This window comes from Larus michahellis, chromosome 1 (genome assembly GCF_964199755.1).
Source record: "Larus michahellis chromosome 1, bLarMic1.1, whole genome shotgun sequence".
NCBI classification, from domain to species: Eukaryota; Metazoa; Chordata; class Aves; order Charadriiformes; family Laridae; genus Larus; species Larus michahellis.
Genome location: NC_133896.1, coordinates 126613526 through 126629870, shown reverse-complemented (window position 1 = coordinate 126629870; position 16345 = coordinate 126613526). Strand labels below are relative to the sequence as shown.

At 37.5% G+C, this 16345-nt stretch overlaps 1 protein-coding gene across 1 annotated transcript in view; it reads right to left on the bottom strand.

Moving 5' to 3' along the window:
* TRAPPC10 (trafficking protein particle complex subunit 10) overlaps positions 1-16345 on the bottom strand; it is a 44794-nt gene that overhangs the window by 5343 nt on the left and 23106 nt on the right. Inside the window, exons 11-19 of the mRNA XM_074603164.1 lie at positions 14775-14866; positions 13469-13609; positions 11255-11367; positions 8539-9053; positions 4697-4838; positions 3418-3576; positions 2076-2305; positions 1151-1251; positions 566-692 (exon numbers count right to left, since the gene is read on the bottom strand). Of these exons, the coding sequence (XP_074459265.1) occupies positions 566-692; positions 1151-1251; positions 2076-2305; positions 3418-3576; positions 4697-4838; positions 8539-9053; positions 11255-11367; positions 13469-13609; positions 14775-14866 (1620 nt within the window). The remainder of the gene's footprint in view (positions 1-565; positions 693-1150; positions 1252-2075; positions 2306-3417; positions 3577-4696; positions 4839-8538; positions 9054-11254; positions 11368-13468; positions 13610-14774; positions 14867-16345) is intronic.

Sequence of the window (16345 nt, the reverse complement as noted above, 5' to 3'; positions counted from 1 at the left end):
CCTGCCCACGGCAGGGGTGTTGGAACTGGATGATCTTTAAGGTCCCTTCCAACCCAAACCATTCTATGATTCTATATCAATAATGTTTGTATATACTTTCCCTAGGCACCAAGAATGACTAATTTAATATCACGTTCAGAAAAGGCTGAAAGAAGTCTCAAGGGGACTGTTTTGCAACTTAACTAGTTTACAGCAGTATTTAATTGGAAAATGGTCTCCACCTGATTTTTTCCTAAAACCTAATAACAAATGGCAGCTGTAAGATGAACAAATTAAATGTTAACAGTGATGTTATACTGCTTTACATAAGGCAAATGGGAAAGTTTGAAAAACTTATCTAATAATCTTTGCAAGTTTTAGAATTTAATCGGAGATCTACAGGTGTAAATGCCTTCTAAAAATCTTTAAGAATCAAAGTTACTCAGGACTACAAAGGTCTGACTATCAGTTATGAGCCTTACTTACTACAAAATCTATGTGCAGAAGTGCTAAGAATTTCACTAAAAGAAGTTTCATCTAGCAGAACTGCCAACGAGCTCATAAACTGCCAAGTGAATCTTTTTACCTGTTGAGATTCAGGGTTCAGAGGTACCAGCTGCAAATCTGTACAGTCAGCAGAATTTTTTAGGCTGTAGTCTGAAAGCTGGAAACAGAGTTCTGACAAATTCTGGACACAGACTTGCACATATTTCCTGAAAAACATGACACAGTTTGTTCAACAGAAGTTGAATAGTTACATTGAAAGAGCACACATCCATAAAATGGTTTTCAAAGTGCACAGCTGAAGCAAAACCAGAATGGCAGGTATATTTGTTTCTTTCAGTCTTTTCCTCAGTACTTACGAGTCTGTAGAAACAAGGCTGTAAAACATCCTCTTTCATATTAAATGACAACAAGTAACTACACAGAAATAGGCTAGCTTGGTTTATCTTGTGGTCTTATTTCAAAAATAGCTGAAACCACATATTTGTTTTATTGTTATGAAAGAACACCAGAGGAAATGCACAAGCTTCCAATGGGAAGCTGTGTACGATAACAGAAGCCCAACTTAAAAAAAAAAAAAAAAGGCTGCTATAAACATTACTTATGAAACTCCAGCTCCATATTTTGTAAGAAGAAAGAAACAATAAATAATTAATGAGTACATTACCGTTTGCCAGCCGACAATAAGGAATGCTTGGCATTAAAAGGTATGCAGAATGTTAACGCAATAATAGTAGAGTAAATCGACCAAGGACAATCAATGGTTACCTAAAGGAAAAAGGGAACAAATTTCTTATTCTTAATGGTCTTTGGCATAACAATTTTGCTTTTCTTCTCATTTCTAAGCAAAACTTTTCTCAGCAAGTGTCTACAGCTAACGCATCCAGAAGATGAAGACGAAAAAAAAATTAAATTAAAAACCAAAAATCAGTATGTCAAAACCTATAGGTTTTTGTTTTCCTGTGAGTGAGATATGAAATCTCAAAGAAGCTTTTCCTGTGGAAACTGACATACCCAGTTCTGAAGACTAGAAATAAAAGAAGGGGAATAGAAGAAAGAAAAGATTAGAGTACACTAATAATACACCAATAGCATCTTAATACAATAATTTGGTAGAAGGTCAATATCAAATAAATTGCTATAAGATCCATTTCTGAAATGTCTTTATAATACTTTAAATATATAAGCATAAGCTCAAAATATTTAAAAAAAGATGTATTTAAGGTATATTTGATTTAACTTGAAGCAGCACACTTAAGTGAAGAATTTTTCCTGAAGCGAATGCTCCCATTCTTCCAATTTTAAAGTATGTATATTTAACAACATATTTTTATATGCAGAGATAAAAAATAAAAATCTTTCGTCACATCCCATTTTAGCAATGCTAGTCTACAGCCATTCCTTTTTACCTGACTCTTCACACACAAGGATACACAGCAACACACTTGGTCAATTTTAACAAGGAGTAACACTTTGAAAGGTGATGGTTTTGAGATCATTTCAGTGTTCCATCACCTCCGCTTCTATTTTGTGAAGCGTATGCCCCTGTGATCAAATAGATCACATAATAAAAATGTTAAATTGCATCTTACTTTTTGGTCAACAGTAGCCATGCAGTTGTCTTGTTTCTGCTTCTCTTTGTTTTTTCTGTGAACTTCTTTATTTGTAGCATTTTCTTTCTCTGCTGCAGATTCTGTGGCTGATGGCAAATACATGACTTCTAGTTCAAATTCAATCACGTGATATGCAGGAGCCACTGGCAAACTGATGCTTGTGATCTTTTCAGAAGACTGAATCCTTAATGATGATTCTGAGATCTTTTCTACAGTTGCGTAGAATGGGGGGAAGAAAGTAGCTTTAAAACCCATTTATCCCTTCCCAATTTTCATTTTAATCTGTAACTACATAATGCAACTAGCTTAAAAAGCTAAGTGTTGCAGAAAAATACGTGGTGCCATAACCATTTCCTAGCAAGACCTCCATGTTTGCAAAAACAGCAACAGGAAACCATGTTTTGCAACTCCACGGTAACCTCTTCAAATGAGCTATAATCCACACATCTTAAATACCACCGCTGTTCACACTTTCCCAACACTAGCGCCCTATCCTTCTTAAACTGCAGGAAGATAACCGCCTCATTCCGTGTAACAGTCCCTTCCAATGTTCAAGAAAGAACCAAGAGGGCAATTTGATAACAAGCTTCAAACTAGCTGAAGAGCTACTTTAGTCCATCACATGATACCTATTGAAGTTTTTACAACGTCCCGCACTTCTTTAGTTTCATAATCTCACTTCAAGCAAACTTACAACTTACTGAACACACACGCATCAGTATTCTTGGTCATCATTCACCATCTGTCTTTAAAATACTACACATGGGATGCCTCTGTATAGTCTATTTCTTAATTTTATCAAGTCTGTTTTCCATTTATGTAAAAGTTGCTTGAGTTTGAGCAACTGAGGAGACTATATAGTACTTATGGTTGGAAAAAAAGGAATTAGGATGTGATCTGTTTAGATGAAACGCCATCCAAAGAAAGTGCTCCATTTACATAGAGTACTATGTAAAAACCTACCTACAACTACCTCAATAAAAATGGTCCAGTTAAAATAGAGCCCACATAGTAACAAAAGATCACCATCATTCACTTGGAAATCATGACAGATGCTGACCTCAGCAGCAGCTTCACCATGCCTACTGAATTTCATCAATGAAAGTAAAAGTTGTTCAGCTATGTTTGCTGAAAAGTTCATACCACTACTTCGAGGGTGAAAGTTTAAGACCTTTCTTGCACTGAAGTCCCTAGAATTTTTCTTAATAATGACTATGAACAAGGCAGTGTCAGGGTTCTTAATGCTCTAAGTACAGGTTTACTTCAGGATTACTGAATTCTCAGCCATTCAAAGACTATTAATTTTTACTTCATTGCTTACCTCTGGTGTTGGAATAGATCACGGCCTTGCTCTCTGGATGGTACAGAATAGGCATGGCATCCGCGTTACTGAGCTGCAAAGTATCGCCATTCTTCATGCTGTAGTGACCAGTAGTCACCGTGAATTTTACCTTCTGGGGAATGCCAGCCAAAAGGCTATCTGAGGAAGAAAGAGGGAATTGTTAACAGTACTCATCAGTAGATGGTTACAATGCACTGTTAAGGCTTGTAAGTAATATTCCCAGACAATTTGCCACACATATTAGGGTAACTTAAAAGTGTGGAGTTTTGATGTTATGCAACACATTAAACCTAGCTCAGATACATCGGTATGGAGAAACTGGCTGCTTCAACACACAGTTTCTTGGATGGCTTAGAGCAGCTGGTTCACATACTGCGTACCTCTGGCAGCACAGAATTCAGTGAAATAACAAAAAGCTTAGTAAGTTCTTTGGGATGATTGTTAAATTCTCCAGGTTGCAGACAGCTTTATGTTTTTGCATGTACAATGCCAGTCACACCCACATGCTGTATTTACATAATCAAGATAACAAGAATACTAGTATGCACACACGCTCTCAAACATCTGAATCACAACCATCAATTCCATGGGAGTAGCTAACTTGATTAATGCCCAATATGCCTGTCCTTCCTTCACCACACATTGCAAGCCCTGTAACTGGAATGATAGCACAAAATGCATATTAACTCCTCAACTGCCTCAGTTAATAGCCTGAAAACAAAATGGCTATTAACTTCCATTTATAAACTTTAATAAACTCTACAACAAGTAATGCTCAGCTGTCCATGAAACCAATGGATGCATTCGGTATTAAATTTCAATAAGTTTATATTATCATGTCTAGTAGAAAAATCCCAGTTCTTACGCATTTCTCTTAAATACCAAAGAGACACAGCGTCACAGAACTAACCAGTAAGGACTTCCATCAATTACAAATCTAAATATTCACTTCTAATCAGTGTGCCAGCTCAAATCATACCTGGTATTTAAGTGACAGTGCTACATGTTCAAATTCATGTTCAAAAGTGACACTACATATTTCAGAGCGAAGCACCAAAATTAGTTGTTGAAAATTAGCCGTCATCGACAGAGCGTACTTGATGGATAATTTGAAAAGTGAGAATTTATTTTAGACTCAAAATTAAGAGTAAGGCAAAAAAAATTCTGAGCAATATTCAAGTCAGAAAAAGCTTTATCTAGTCCCACGAGAATACAACAGAAATCATCAAAACAACTTCAGCATAGCAACTGTACCTACCAGTCATTGGTTCCACTTTTAGCTGGGGCTCCTGAGAATATACATCATACTGCACAATTGGGTAAATATGAAGAAGGACAAACTGTACTTTTCCCACTGAGGTGCACAGTTGCCTGAGTGTGTACGTCCCAGGTTCTTTGGCCTTTGAAGAAAACATTTGAATGGATTTTTCGATTTAGGAAAAATTTCTAGAACAAAACATCTACGAAAGAACAGCATGTTCGCAGCTCATTTCTATCAGATTCTTTGCATTTGTAAATTAAAATGAAAGACTTGTTCTCTAAGTGACAAGATTTTCACAAAGGAGCACCTTTTACCCCGTTAAGATAGAAGCTCTAGAGTGCTGGCTGATTCAAGAAAAAACATCATAAGTAATCATCGGAATAATTATTATAGTAGCTATGCTGTCAAACGGTTATTTTGGGGTGCTTTTGGTCTTGTTACTTGGTTGGCTCCCACCCCCCCCTCCAGTGCCACATACATTAAAATATAATAAATATAATTACAGTTATTAAGTACTGAAATTATTTTTAGCAAGCAACAAAATGCTTACTTGGCTAACATTCATAAAAATCCTACAACGTTTATATAAGGCACAGCTTTCATCTCAAGCTACCAATTTCACACACTCCCCACCCCACATCCTGTGTAAATGCTTGCAAAAAAAAAAAAACCATACATATTTAATTTCAAACTCTTCTCTTACACTGACTAATGGGATTCTAGGTATTTTTCGATAACTTTATAAAAAGGCAATTCTGTAACATCTGCTAGTATATTTATTCTTGATTCTATTTGCTCTTAGCTACTACTGCTAGGGAATGGGAAATGTTTTCTTTCTCCGTGTGCCATCATACCAAGTGTAACACATAAATATTGACGCTGGGTATAATTAAATCTAAAGAATAAGATTAGAAGTTACAGAGAAAAGCTGTTAATGACTTAACATTCAAACCTGGCTTACAGAGTTATTGACAAAGCAAATCCTGACTGAAATTCAGTATTATGCATTTTGACATTAAAGTAACTAAATTTTGCCCCTTGAATACTTTATAAACAGAAAAGCACAAGTCAAGTCTTTCATAATATATTACATGCTTTAAACATCAACATGAGATGGGAATATAGGTCTGAAGCATTTAGATAATGCTTTCTGATCTCTCTTAAAGCTTGAAAAAAATATACTAAAAGATTGCTTTCAACATAAATAATGCTAATCATCAGTCCAAGATCTCCCTCTGCATCTTAGAAGCACAGTCATTCCTCTTTCAGTGAAAGCAGTGCAATTAAGCATTACTGTAAGAAAATTTAGAAAACAAGTTGTCAGCAGTTTCTATCCTCTGCCCAGCTATGTAATCCAGCAGAAGCAACACCGTATGCTACTGAGGTAATGGATTTTTAGTAAATATTTTTTTAAATACTGCAGCTCAAGTCTAGAGAAGCTTCCATCATGTCAGCTAGTTACACACTGTCAAAAGTCATAATACATTCAGATTTTCCCTTTAAGGAGAGATGTCATGCTTTGAACAACTAAGTGAGATGCACACTGAGCAGTCTTCCCATACAAAGTTCTTTCAAGAAAGAAAAGTTGGGGAAAAAAGGAAAGTTATAAGTATAAGGCTGTCCAGTCTCCAATAGCCACCAGAAGCATGCAGAACAAGGCAAATTTAAAGCAGAGCTATATCTAGCTTTTCATCCATATCTCTTCTTCGGTGGTTTCAGATTGTGTCCTCATCCCACTAAGCCAAAATGCCTGCTCGGAACAGCTTTATTCTAGTAAGGCTGCTTCACCTGAAATCCACTTCTACATACATGTTAATTTATTTTACATAAAACATATTTGCAGCCACCAAGACCTCTGACATCTCCAAATCCCATTAACTTGCCCCAGTCCTTTGAAAGAATGAGAAACCTAAAGAATCAGGCCAGTAGGTCTTTCACATGACATTACTGCCATTTCGCATTGTATCATCAGGCACCTGAACTCAACTTCCATCTTGAGATACCTGCTATCCACACAGCTTCCACAATATGCATGTGCACATGTACCAAGCCTCACTCTAAACAAAGTTCTACAACAAGACAGAAATAATTAAAAAAAAAAAGGGGGAAAAAAAAAGAAGTTAAAATCTGAGGTGTGGAGCACTTCAAATATGCTAAGGATGCTAAAAGAAACCTCCTGGGCAGCTCTGTCAAGCTATCGTAGAATCATATCAATTTTCAGTCATCGAAAGCAGATATGTAGATTCTTTTTTCAAAATCAGTTTTAAAAAAGTGACCAAAGCCAATTTAATCCAATTAGAAAATGTCAAAGCTAGCAGGCAGATATACCATGTATGACTGCAAAATACTTTATCTCTTCATAGCATCCATATCCTTTCTAGTATACAGGCTGGATAATGCTCAGAAAATTAAGCAGTTATGAGACACCTGTTGCATTCCTCATTCTGTTGCCCCATCTCTTATTAATCATTCAGACGCTGCACTGAATTTCTCAGCATTTTCTCACTCAAGTTTTCCCTATGTTGATGCTCATAATTGTAGTATTGAACTCTACTAAATACTTCCCTAGGAAAGGTTACAGAGGTGGGGAGGGAGATAGAAAGTATTAAAAGAAAACTCAAACAACAGAACAACATTATACTTGAAGCCAGATGCTTCCACTCCTGGAACACCAAAAAGATGGTGAAGTCTTGCTTTTGAGAATGCTTGGCATTTCACTTGCTAGAACTAAGTCAGCAGGTAAATGTCTTTCCCCATTTCATTAAAACAAGGAAAAAAACCACAAAACAGCAAAGTACAAGGCCACAGACTAAATTAACCAGTTTAAAAAAAAACAAACAAAAAAACCCAAAAACAAAAACAAAAAAACCAAACCCAAACACACACCACAAGCAACAGGACTGGTACTCAAGGCCTGCTGATTTCCAGTTACTATGCATCTAGTAGTAATGCAATGTGAACAGAAGTGATAAGCACTACTGTCTTTAAATATTTCAGCAATTACTGAGAGGAGCTAGCTTGCTGGGGGAAGAATGGGAGGGAAAAAAGTATTACTCCGTGTATTAAGCTGACTTAAGAGTGCATGTGTAAACTGGGAATTGAGGGAGTTCATACACAACGCACTATGGCAGAGGCAGGACTGTAATCCATTTCCTGAGGGTGGCATTTAGCCATGACACTCTTATTTTCAGTGTGTTTTGAGGAGTTTGCTCACGCAGATTTAGTCTTCCTGTAGCAGAGAATCCTTATGTTCTTAATCACATAAGGAATGAAAAGACAAGATGAATAATGGGGGCAATCTTAATTCTGACATCTTCTAAATTCAAATATTTGAAGCTGAGCTTAACTTTGTCATACTTCTTGCAGGTAGGTTTACTACATGCATCAAGTGAAGAAAATATTCTACCGCCCTCCACAGTGAAGAACAGGCTATCAACCACACAGTCACTTACTAAGGACTAGAAAATCCATTCCCATTACAATTTTTAAACATTACTCTCAATGAGCTCAACAGCGAAGTACAGTACATTATCTTGTGTATGAATTTATCAGTTTAATTTTTGGCAGCAGTAATCAAGACATTTAAAACATGTTTTGAAAGGGTGGCTAATGATTGGAAATAGGAGAGTCACCTGTACATTTTGGCATAAATGCAACAGCCTTTATTCATGGGAAATTAAGGTCTAGAACAACAAAAAGAAAGCCACAAGGGGAATGGCATCACCCAAGCTATAACAGGAAGCAACAGAGGTACCACTTGCCAGCACTATGCTCTTCCTAGCCAGTGCTTTTAGTTCTTCTTTCATGAGTGCCATGTTCGCTCAACTATAAAAACTTACCTGAGTATTGAATGTTATTTTATTGACCCCTGGTTCCAGTATTAAGTTGTTGCATTTCAACACATGAGCCCCATCTTCTAAAGTCACCCCAGAGGGTATATCCAGCGAACTGCTGCTCTCTTGCCTTCGTAGAAGCATGTGCACATTTTTGCAGATAATTCCTGCTGTGTTCAAAGAGTTATCTGAGGGACTCCGTTCATACATTTCATATAGCTCCAGTGCTGGCAAGTTGTTTCTTGACAAAGGAAAGCCTGCAACTTCATTTGGAAAGTTGATAACACCATTGGAAGTTTTGTGCTTAGTGAGCCACTCCGCTGTTTTTCTGTAACTATTTTTTTCAATGCTGAAGTGAACATGGATGGCAATCTGATCCACTTGGACAGGGATGGGCATTTGGCTCAGCAAAGTCAACTCAATAGACAACATTCCACCCACATGGACAACAGCATTTGCAGGGTCAAAATGTAAAGTTTTCAACTGCGCAAAGGAGTGCATAGGCAATATAACCTTTTGACCTGGAAAGATAAAACCAGGGATTTTATTCTTCTGAAGTGCTGCTGGAGACCAGCAAATCTTTTCTCTTAAAAATTTAACCCCTAGAATTAAACAGATCAACAACTTTTCACAATGAATCCTTTCACAATAAATCAGTACTTTCATATTTTAGTTTTATCTGGCATAGAAATGAGACTTAAAGATGCTGAGATTTCTTTTCTAAGTTACATTACTACAATTTTAGTGCTCAAGCTATTAAAGACAAATAAACTAAGAGAGTGTCTCAGAAGTTTAACATTTCACTACTACATAAAGCATTCTAGACGAACACAGTAGCCTAAAGTGACAAATTTCCCAGAGTACATAAATTAAAAGCAAGTACAAGTTTAAGAAACTAATGATCTGACTAGTGCCTTGATCCATCAGCTCTACCATGCAAGGGTTTTTCATTCTCTTTTCTAGACTCCAAAAAACAACACAGAGACAGCACCAAAACTTAACTAAGAAGCAAGTTGTATTGTGTTTGTATGGCAAGGTTTTAGTAGCAGGGGTCTACACAGGTGGTTTCTGTGAGAATCTGCTAGAAGCTTCCCCTATGTCCAATACGGCTAAAGCCCACTGGCTCCAAGATGGACTCACTGCTGGCCAAGCCCAAGCCCATCAGTGGTGGTGGTAGTGCCTCTGTGGTAACATATTTAAGAAGGGGAAAACAAAACTGCGCAATTGCAGCCAGAGAGGAGAAAGAATATGTGAAACAACTTTGCAGACACCAAGGTCAGTGAAGGAGGGGGGAGGAGGTGCTCCAGGCACCAGAGCAGAGATTCATTCCCCTGCAGCCTGTGGAGAAGACAATGGTGAGGCAGGCTGTCCCCCTGCAGCCCATGGAGATTATGCAGCTATCCACCTGCAGCCCATTGTGGACCCCATGCTGGAGCAGGTGGATGCCCAAAGGAGGCTGTGATTCTGTGGGAGGCCCACACTGGAGCAGGCTCCTGGTAGGACCCGTGGACCCATGGAGAGAGGAGCCCACACTGGACCAGGTAGCCGGCAGGACTTGTGACCCCATGGGGGACGCACGCTGGAGCGGTCTTTTCCTGAAGGACTGCACCCCGTGGAAGGGACTCATGCTGGAGCCGTTTGTGAAGAGCTGCAGCCCATGGGAAGGACCCACATTGGAGAAGTTTGTGGAGGACTGTCTCCTGTGGGAGGGACCCCACGCTGCAGCAGGGGAAGAGTGTGAGGAGTCCTCCCCCTGAGGGGAAAGGAGAGGCAGAAATCACGCATGAAGCCCCATTCCCTGTCCCCCTGCACTGCTAGGGGGAGGAGATAGAGAATTTGGGAGTAAAGTTGAGCCTAGGAAGAAGGGAGGGGTGGGGGTAAGGTGTTTTTAAGTTTAGTTTTTATTTCTCATTATCCTACTCTGATTTGATTGGTAATAAATTAAATAAATTAAATTTCCCTCAAGTCAGGTCTGTTTTGCCTGTGACAGTAATTGCCGAGTGATCTCCCCCTGTCCTTATCTCGAGCCATGAGCCTTTCATTATATCTTCGCTCCCCTGTCCAGCTGAGGAGGGGAGCGATAGGGTGGCTTTGGTGGGCACCTGGCATCCAGCCAGGGTCAACCCACCACACAAGTCTAAAATAATATATTACTTATGGTACAACCATTCATCAAGAAAAACTTCTGCATAAAAAATAGCAGTCTTCAGATCTACAGGAACTATTCTATATGAATTTGAATTATGATTAATATCTGAGGACAAGGTATTACTGAAGCAGCAGGAAGAATAAAGATAAGAGGTAGGACGGTCAAAATAATAAGGTGCAAGTGGATGGAAACAGATCTAACATCAAACCCAAAAAAGGTATCATCACAGAGCTGCCATCTGTGTGCCAGCAGTGTAGAGCAGACTTAGGAATTTGGAAAAAACCCAACACAAGATAAATTATGAGCTGTCAAAGCAAAGAAACAGATAAGTGAAGGAAAACAAAGACTTTGTGGTATTCAGGATGAAAATGGTAAATACCCTTTCATCTTTGACTATTCTTAATTATTGCAGAAGTTCTACAAATGTTCTGGAGATGACAAGAAAAGAACCATGTTGGTTCAGAAGTTACACACAAGGCAATGAAAACAATCAGAAAAAGCCTTCCAATCTACTTTTAGGGAAAGATCAGATTAGAGCAGCTTAAGTTTTAAGTATTTAAGAACCAGACTTACCTTGGTTCTCTGCTTGCTGATTGGCAAAATCTAGTATTTCTTGGCAAAAGCTTTTGCGTTCATCTTCTGTTAAGTGCTTATCACCAGCTAAAAGGCTGCTTGTTTGAAGATAACTAACAAAGTTAAGGAAATATGAAATAGAAACCTACAACATTCAGAAATTTGACTGAAAACAAGACAGTTCAAGTACTGCTTTTCTGATCTTTTTTAATACAAGACCTGCTTTTATCACCACCACACTCTTCCATTAGAAAAGAAACAATGGAAGATTTACTGTCAACTAAGAATGTTTCAGAATCTCTACTTTTTGCAGACCTACTAAAATATGATCCATTATTAGCCTGTGCAATCTTCCCCCATCTAAAAAGATGAGTGAGCATAGAAAATTCATTTGACAATAGATAAATTCAGCATGCAAGTTAAAGACCCAGTGTCTTGCATTACGCTGCCCAACATTGAGAACTAAATAACTTGAGTATTTGATTATATTCCAATCTACTTGGCTGAGAAACTGCCAGCTGTTACAGCATCACTTACCATAACTAAGTCATAAGACATTCTTTCTACGTTTGAGTGCTAAGGATACAAATGCTCATTTAAGTATCTAGCTAAGATTGCAATATTACTGGTTCATTCTTTAAGAGCATTTGCACTGAAGCAGAAAAATTTGAGAATATTTAAAAGTGATGTAAGAATTTTCGAAGGAGGCAGACATTTACAATGTCTAAGTCTAGTTCTAAACAAACAATCAAAAAACAAAAAAGAACAAAACCCAAAATACACTACAAATTCAAATTTACCTGAACTGATTTTCAGCTACAGTAAAATTCCTAGTACTGTCACTTACAGACTAAAATATGAGTTTCTTATGCAAAGAAAAAAAAAACAACCAAAAAAAAAAAACCCACAACTTTAAAAAAAGCTAAAAGGACCATTCAAAAAAAGTTGTCTTTCCTTGCCATTTCCACAAGAACTGTCCTGCAGGAAGTACTCTGTTCAGTTGACCATCCCCGTTTGGAACACCTAGAGGAATTCCATGTCTAACTATGGCACCAATGAAAGCTGTACTCTTCTGCCAAAACACAAGAAAATAATAAGATTTGCCATTTTGCTACAGAACATGATATCCTGCATATAACACAACAATTCGGATTAGAACCAATTTACTTAACTTGGCTACCAAATTTAGGCAACAACATATAAGGCTAAAATGAAAAGCAGAATTCAAATTGCACTGCTTCTAAAGCCAAAAAGAATACAAGAAAACACCCAAGGCCAGTCAGTAGACTTCACGCACACACACACCCCCCCCTCTCATCTTGAAAACAGCAACACTACAGCAACACAGACAGATTTCATATTTAAACAAATATAGTTGTAGTGGATAGAGCTGGTGTGTGAAAATAATGCAGAGTATCAAAGTGAAGAATTTGAAGCCTGTCAAACGTTAGGATTGGGCCAAGTCATTCTCTCAAAATATTCCTTAGCATTTATGTGGCATTTACAGAGATTTCATTCACACATTGAAGATTGAGCTTTTACACAACTTAAAAGCAAACAACTCCCACTCCCCTTCTGAAGCAGAGATAAAAGCCAGGAATAAAAAATAAATAATAGCAAAAGATATTGAAACACAACACACTACACCAGAGCCATAAGATTTTCATCTTCCAAGCCTCAGTTTTAACTTGTGGAAAAAGCCACCATTACAAATACCAGAAGAGTCCTTGCCAGGTCAGATACAGGAAAAAGGTGGTAGCAGTTATAGAAAGAAACCCCAGAAATTAAGCTCCTTAATATAGGAAGACACTATAATGCCATATTTACCCAAATGAAAAAACAGTACCACAGAAAAACTTACATAGTGATGTACAAACAGAATCATAAAAAAAACCCCTCTATAGTATCTGCTGAACTAATGACAAACTTCACATTATCCATGTTGCAGCACTCTCTAGAGCCTAGACGTACTTAAAAGGGAGAGCAGCAACCATATGCAAAAGGTTTTAAGTGAACCAGATAGTAAAAAAATAAAAATTAAAAAATAAATAACCCAACCCTCTCCAAACGAACAGCAACAATGGAAACAAGAAATAACTCAGCTGTCTGATGTTTGGCAGTCTCTACTGTTAAATAAAAGTTAGAGAGAAAAAACAACCAGAAGTATCATTTTCTCCAGTCTTGATTTTTCTGGCTCCACCTTTTAGAGGATACTTTTCGATTTGCCCAAGGTGTTTCTGACATTCAGCTAACTGTTTTCTCGTATGTGTGACGAGCAATGCCCAGCCCTCAGCAAGGTAAGTTTTCAGTGCTCCTTGAAGATAGACTTCTGCCTTCTGTGGACCTTTCTTCCTCCTTTAAAAATATACAAATAAGTAAAGTGTTATGAGAACCTTTGCAGCCATGAAAACTCTCTACACATTTTCAAAAAGTGGTGATGGGCACATGAATGCAAAACAAGATGCAGTGAACCATTATGCTCTTTATTTTGCTGGTAACAGATCAACATATTGGCCTACCTTTATGTGATTCACTTAAGCAAGCAGAACTACAATTTATGTAAATATACCATGTCAATGAAAGGCTTCATATATAGATCTATCCCAAGTCAGAGCAAGTGAGGTGAAGTTACCTCCCACGATGCGACAAAAGCTATCTGAAGCTTCTGACAGTTAACTAAAAATATGCTTACTCAACAATTTTAAAGCAGGAAAATGCTTCAATGAAAATATCATTTTAGCACAGCACAGCACTTCCATGGTAGTCTTTAAACCTCAGATGAAAACTGAAGTTAATTTAGAAGAATCTGTTGCAGCTAGAAGATCAGACTGCTTTAGGGAAGATAGGCGAGAAGCATGCCCAAACATGTTTTCCCAAAAAAACCCACTTAGGACTCCCAAATTCTTCTAAATAAGAAAAATAAAATTAAATGGAAAACCAACACAGGAGGTTCCTTTAGTGATATTTAACAGCAGGGATAAAAACAAAAAATATATTTGGCAATTAGGAATAATATCACTGTAAGTTTCACAGTGGGGGAAACAAACATTTTGCAATCATAACCTCAAATATCAAACTCATTGCTCTCCAAAGAACATGGTTTCTGGCTTTTCTGAGATACATACACACAGATTTGTAGTTAAGATAACTATAAAATTTGAAACAAGTCAGAAGCCACGTTACAAAGCAAGCCATAATAAACGCAAAGCTATTTCTTTCTCCCTCCACCATCCCATTACCCTTTTCTCCCTAGGAGGAGAAAGGATCAAGCTAAAGAACACAGGACAGTTAAAAGGTATGAGTACCAAATCATGAGGTGGGAATTAGGGTTTGATATAAAGAGATTGCCGGTGTTCTTATTCTTCTTTTTTTGCTGAAATACAGCCTGAAACTTAGGGTATGTTTACATTTTAAAAAATACTTTTTAAAATTCCTTTTTAAATACAGCATATTTTCCTCAAGGATTATGGTCAAACTTTTCAAAGCAAATGCATTTAAGACATTTCAAACATTCATTTACATATAAAACTCTGCCAAGTCCTTTCCCACAAGCTTAGCTGAGCGAATTCTTCCAATATTTGTGTACATTTCAATGGTGGCATGGGACAGATCCTGTTTAAAAGAAAAGAAACTATCATAAGCTTTATATATTTTTAGTAGCTATATGGTATTTCGCACAAACTCATAGCCAGTAACTAAGTCACTACCACAAAAAGACCAGAACGAGCCACTTTAGATCTCCCCTTGCCCCCAGCACACAATATAGAGCAGTTTGTAACAGGTCATCTTCACTTTTTCTACAGCTGGTCATTATCCCATATCTGTGTTATAAATAGCAGAAGAAAAAAGCCCATTAAAAATTAGATAAGGCAACTCAAACCCACCAAAATAATAGACGAGATGCAGTTTCAAGCACTTCTTTACACTTGAATCCTCCTGTCTTTTTGAGAGCACCTATTTCTCAGTGACTATATGCCATTAGTTTATCATTGCAGGATTGTGTAGTGGATGCACCACAGCATAACATATTTAGAACAATATTAGAGCTTGCCCCAGAGACTCACAACTAATACTTCAAAACCAAATCAACTACATGCAGAATGTGGTACATGATACTTTCACTAAAGCTGCACAAAATACCATTAAGTATATGAAAGTTTGCAGTATGTAATCATACAATTAAATGCAAAACGCCAAGTTACAATCGGTGTAAGTATTTTCACAAGAGTGCCTTAAAGGAATTTTGCTTGAAGCTACGCAATCCCAGACTGAAGTTTGTCAGTCTTAAATTTAATTTCCAATGCAGCCACACTGTCTACATGTCACCTTCCTCACCTTGCCCTAAGTTGTAATAACAGCTACAAATCTTTCTCACAACACACACTGTATACCACCACCAAACATTTTTTCCTCAAGTATGTTAATCTCTGGCCAGACACATAAAAACTTTTCACATCACATTTAGAAACCTGCAGCCTCTTCTGACTGTCAGCAACCTTCCACAGAAGCTCATTCTACTTCACTTAGTGTATTAAGAACTACTCTGTCCTTCAAAACAAATTGCTTAAGAGCTTCCAATTGCCTAAATATTTTGCAGAGTATCTGTCAGAAAGCATCTATTCCTACGGGGCAGGAAAATGACATAAAATGAGCTCCCAAACGCCATTTTTGCTGTTTCTTACGGACAGCCTAGAAAAATCACTCTTTTTATTTAAGAACTCAAAACAATACCCTACCATAGACTATGTGACCACTCCTTAACAGATCAGTATAACCACTGAGAAGTCTTAGACACCAGCTACACATACAAATGAAAAGCTACATTCTCCCAAAATTAAGGTACAAGCCAACATGCTTGTAGAAGATTTGACAGTGATTCTGAAGTTGTTGCATGAGACTAGCCATTGAATGAGAACAAAGCCTCTTCTCGTAATAAAAGCTCATCACTTCTTGCTTTCAACATGTCTGAAAAGCTGCATTTTACTTTCCAGACTCATTAAAATTTTAAATGCAAATAACTTGTCTTAGCTGTGTCTGGAAATTTTAATTAATTCTATGTTCTTCTCCACTGAATACATGGATAAATTATGG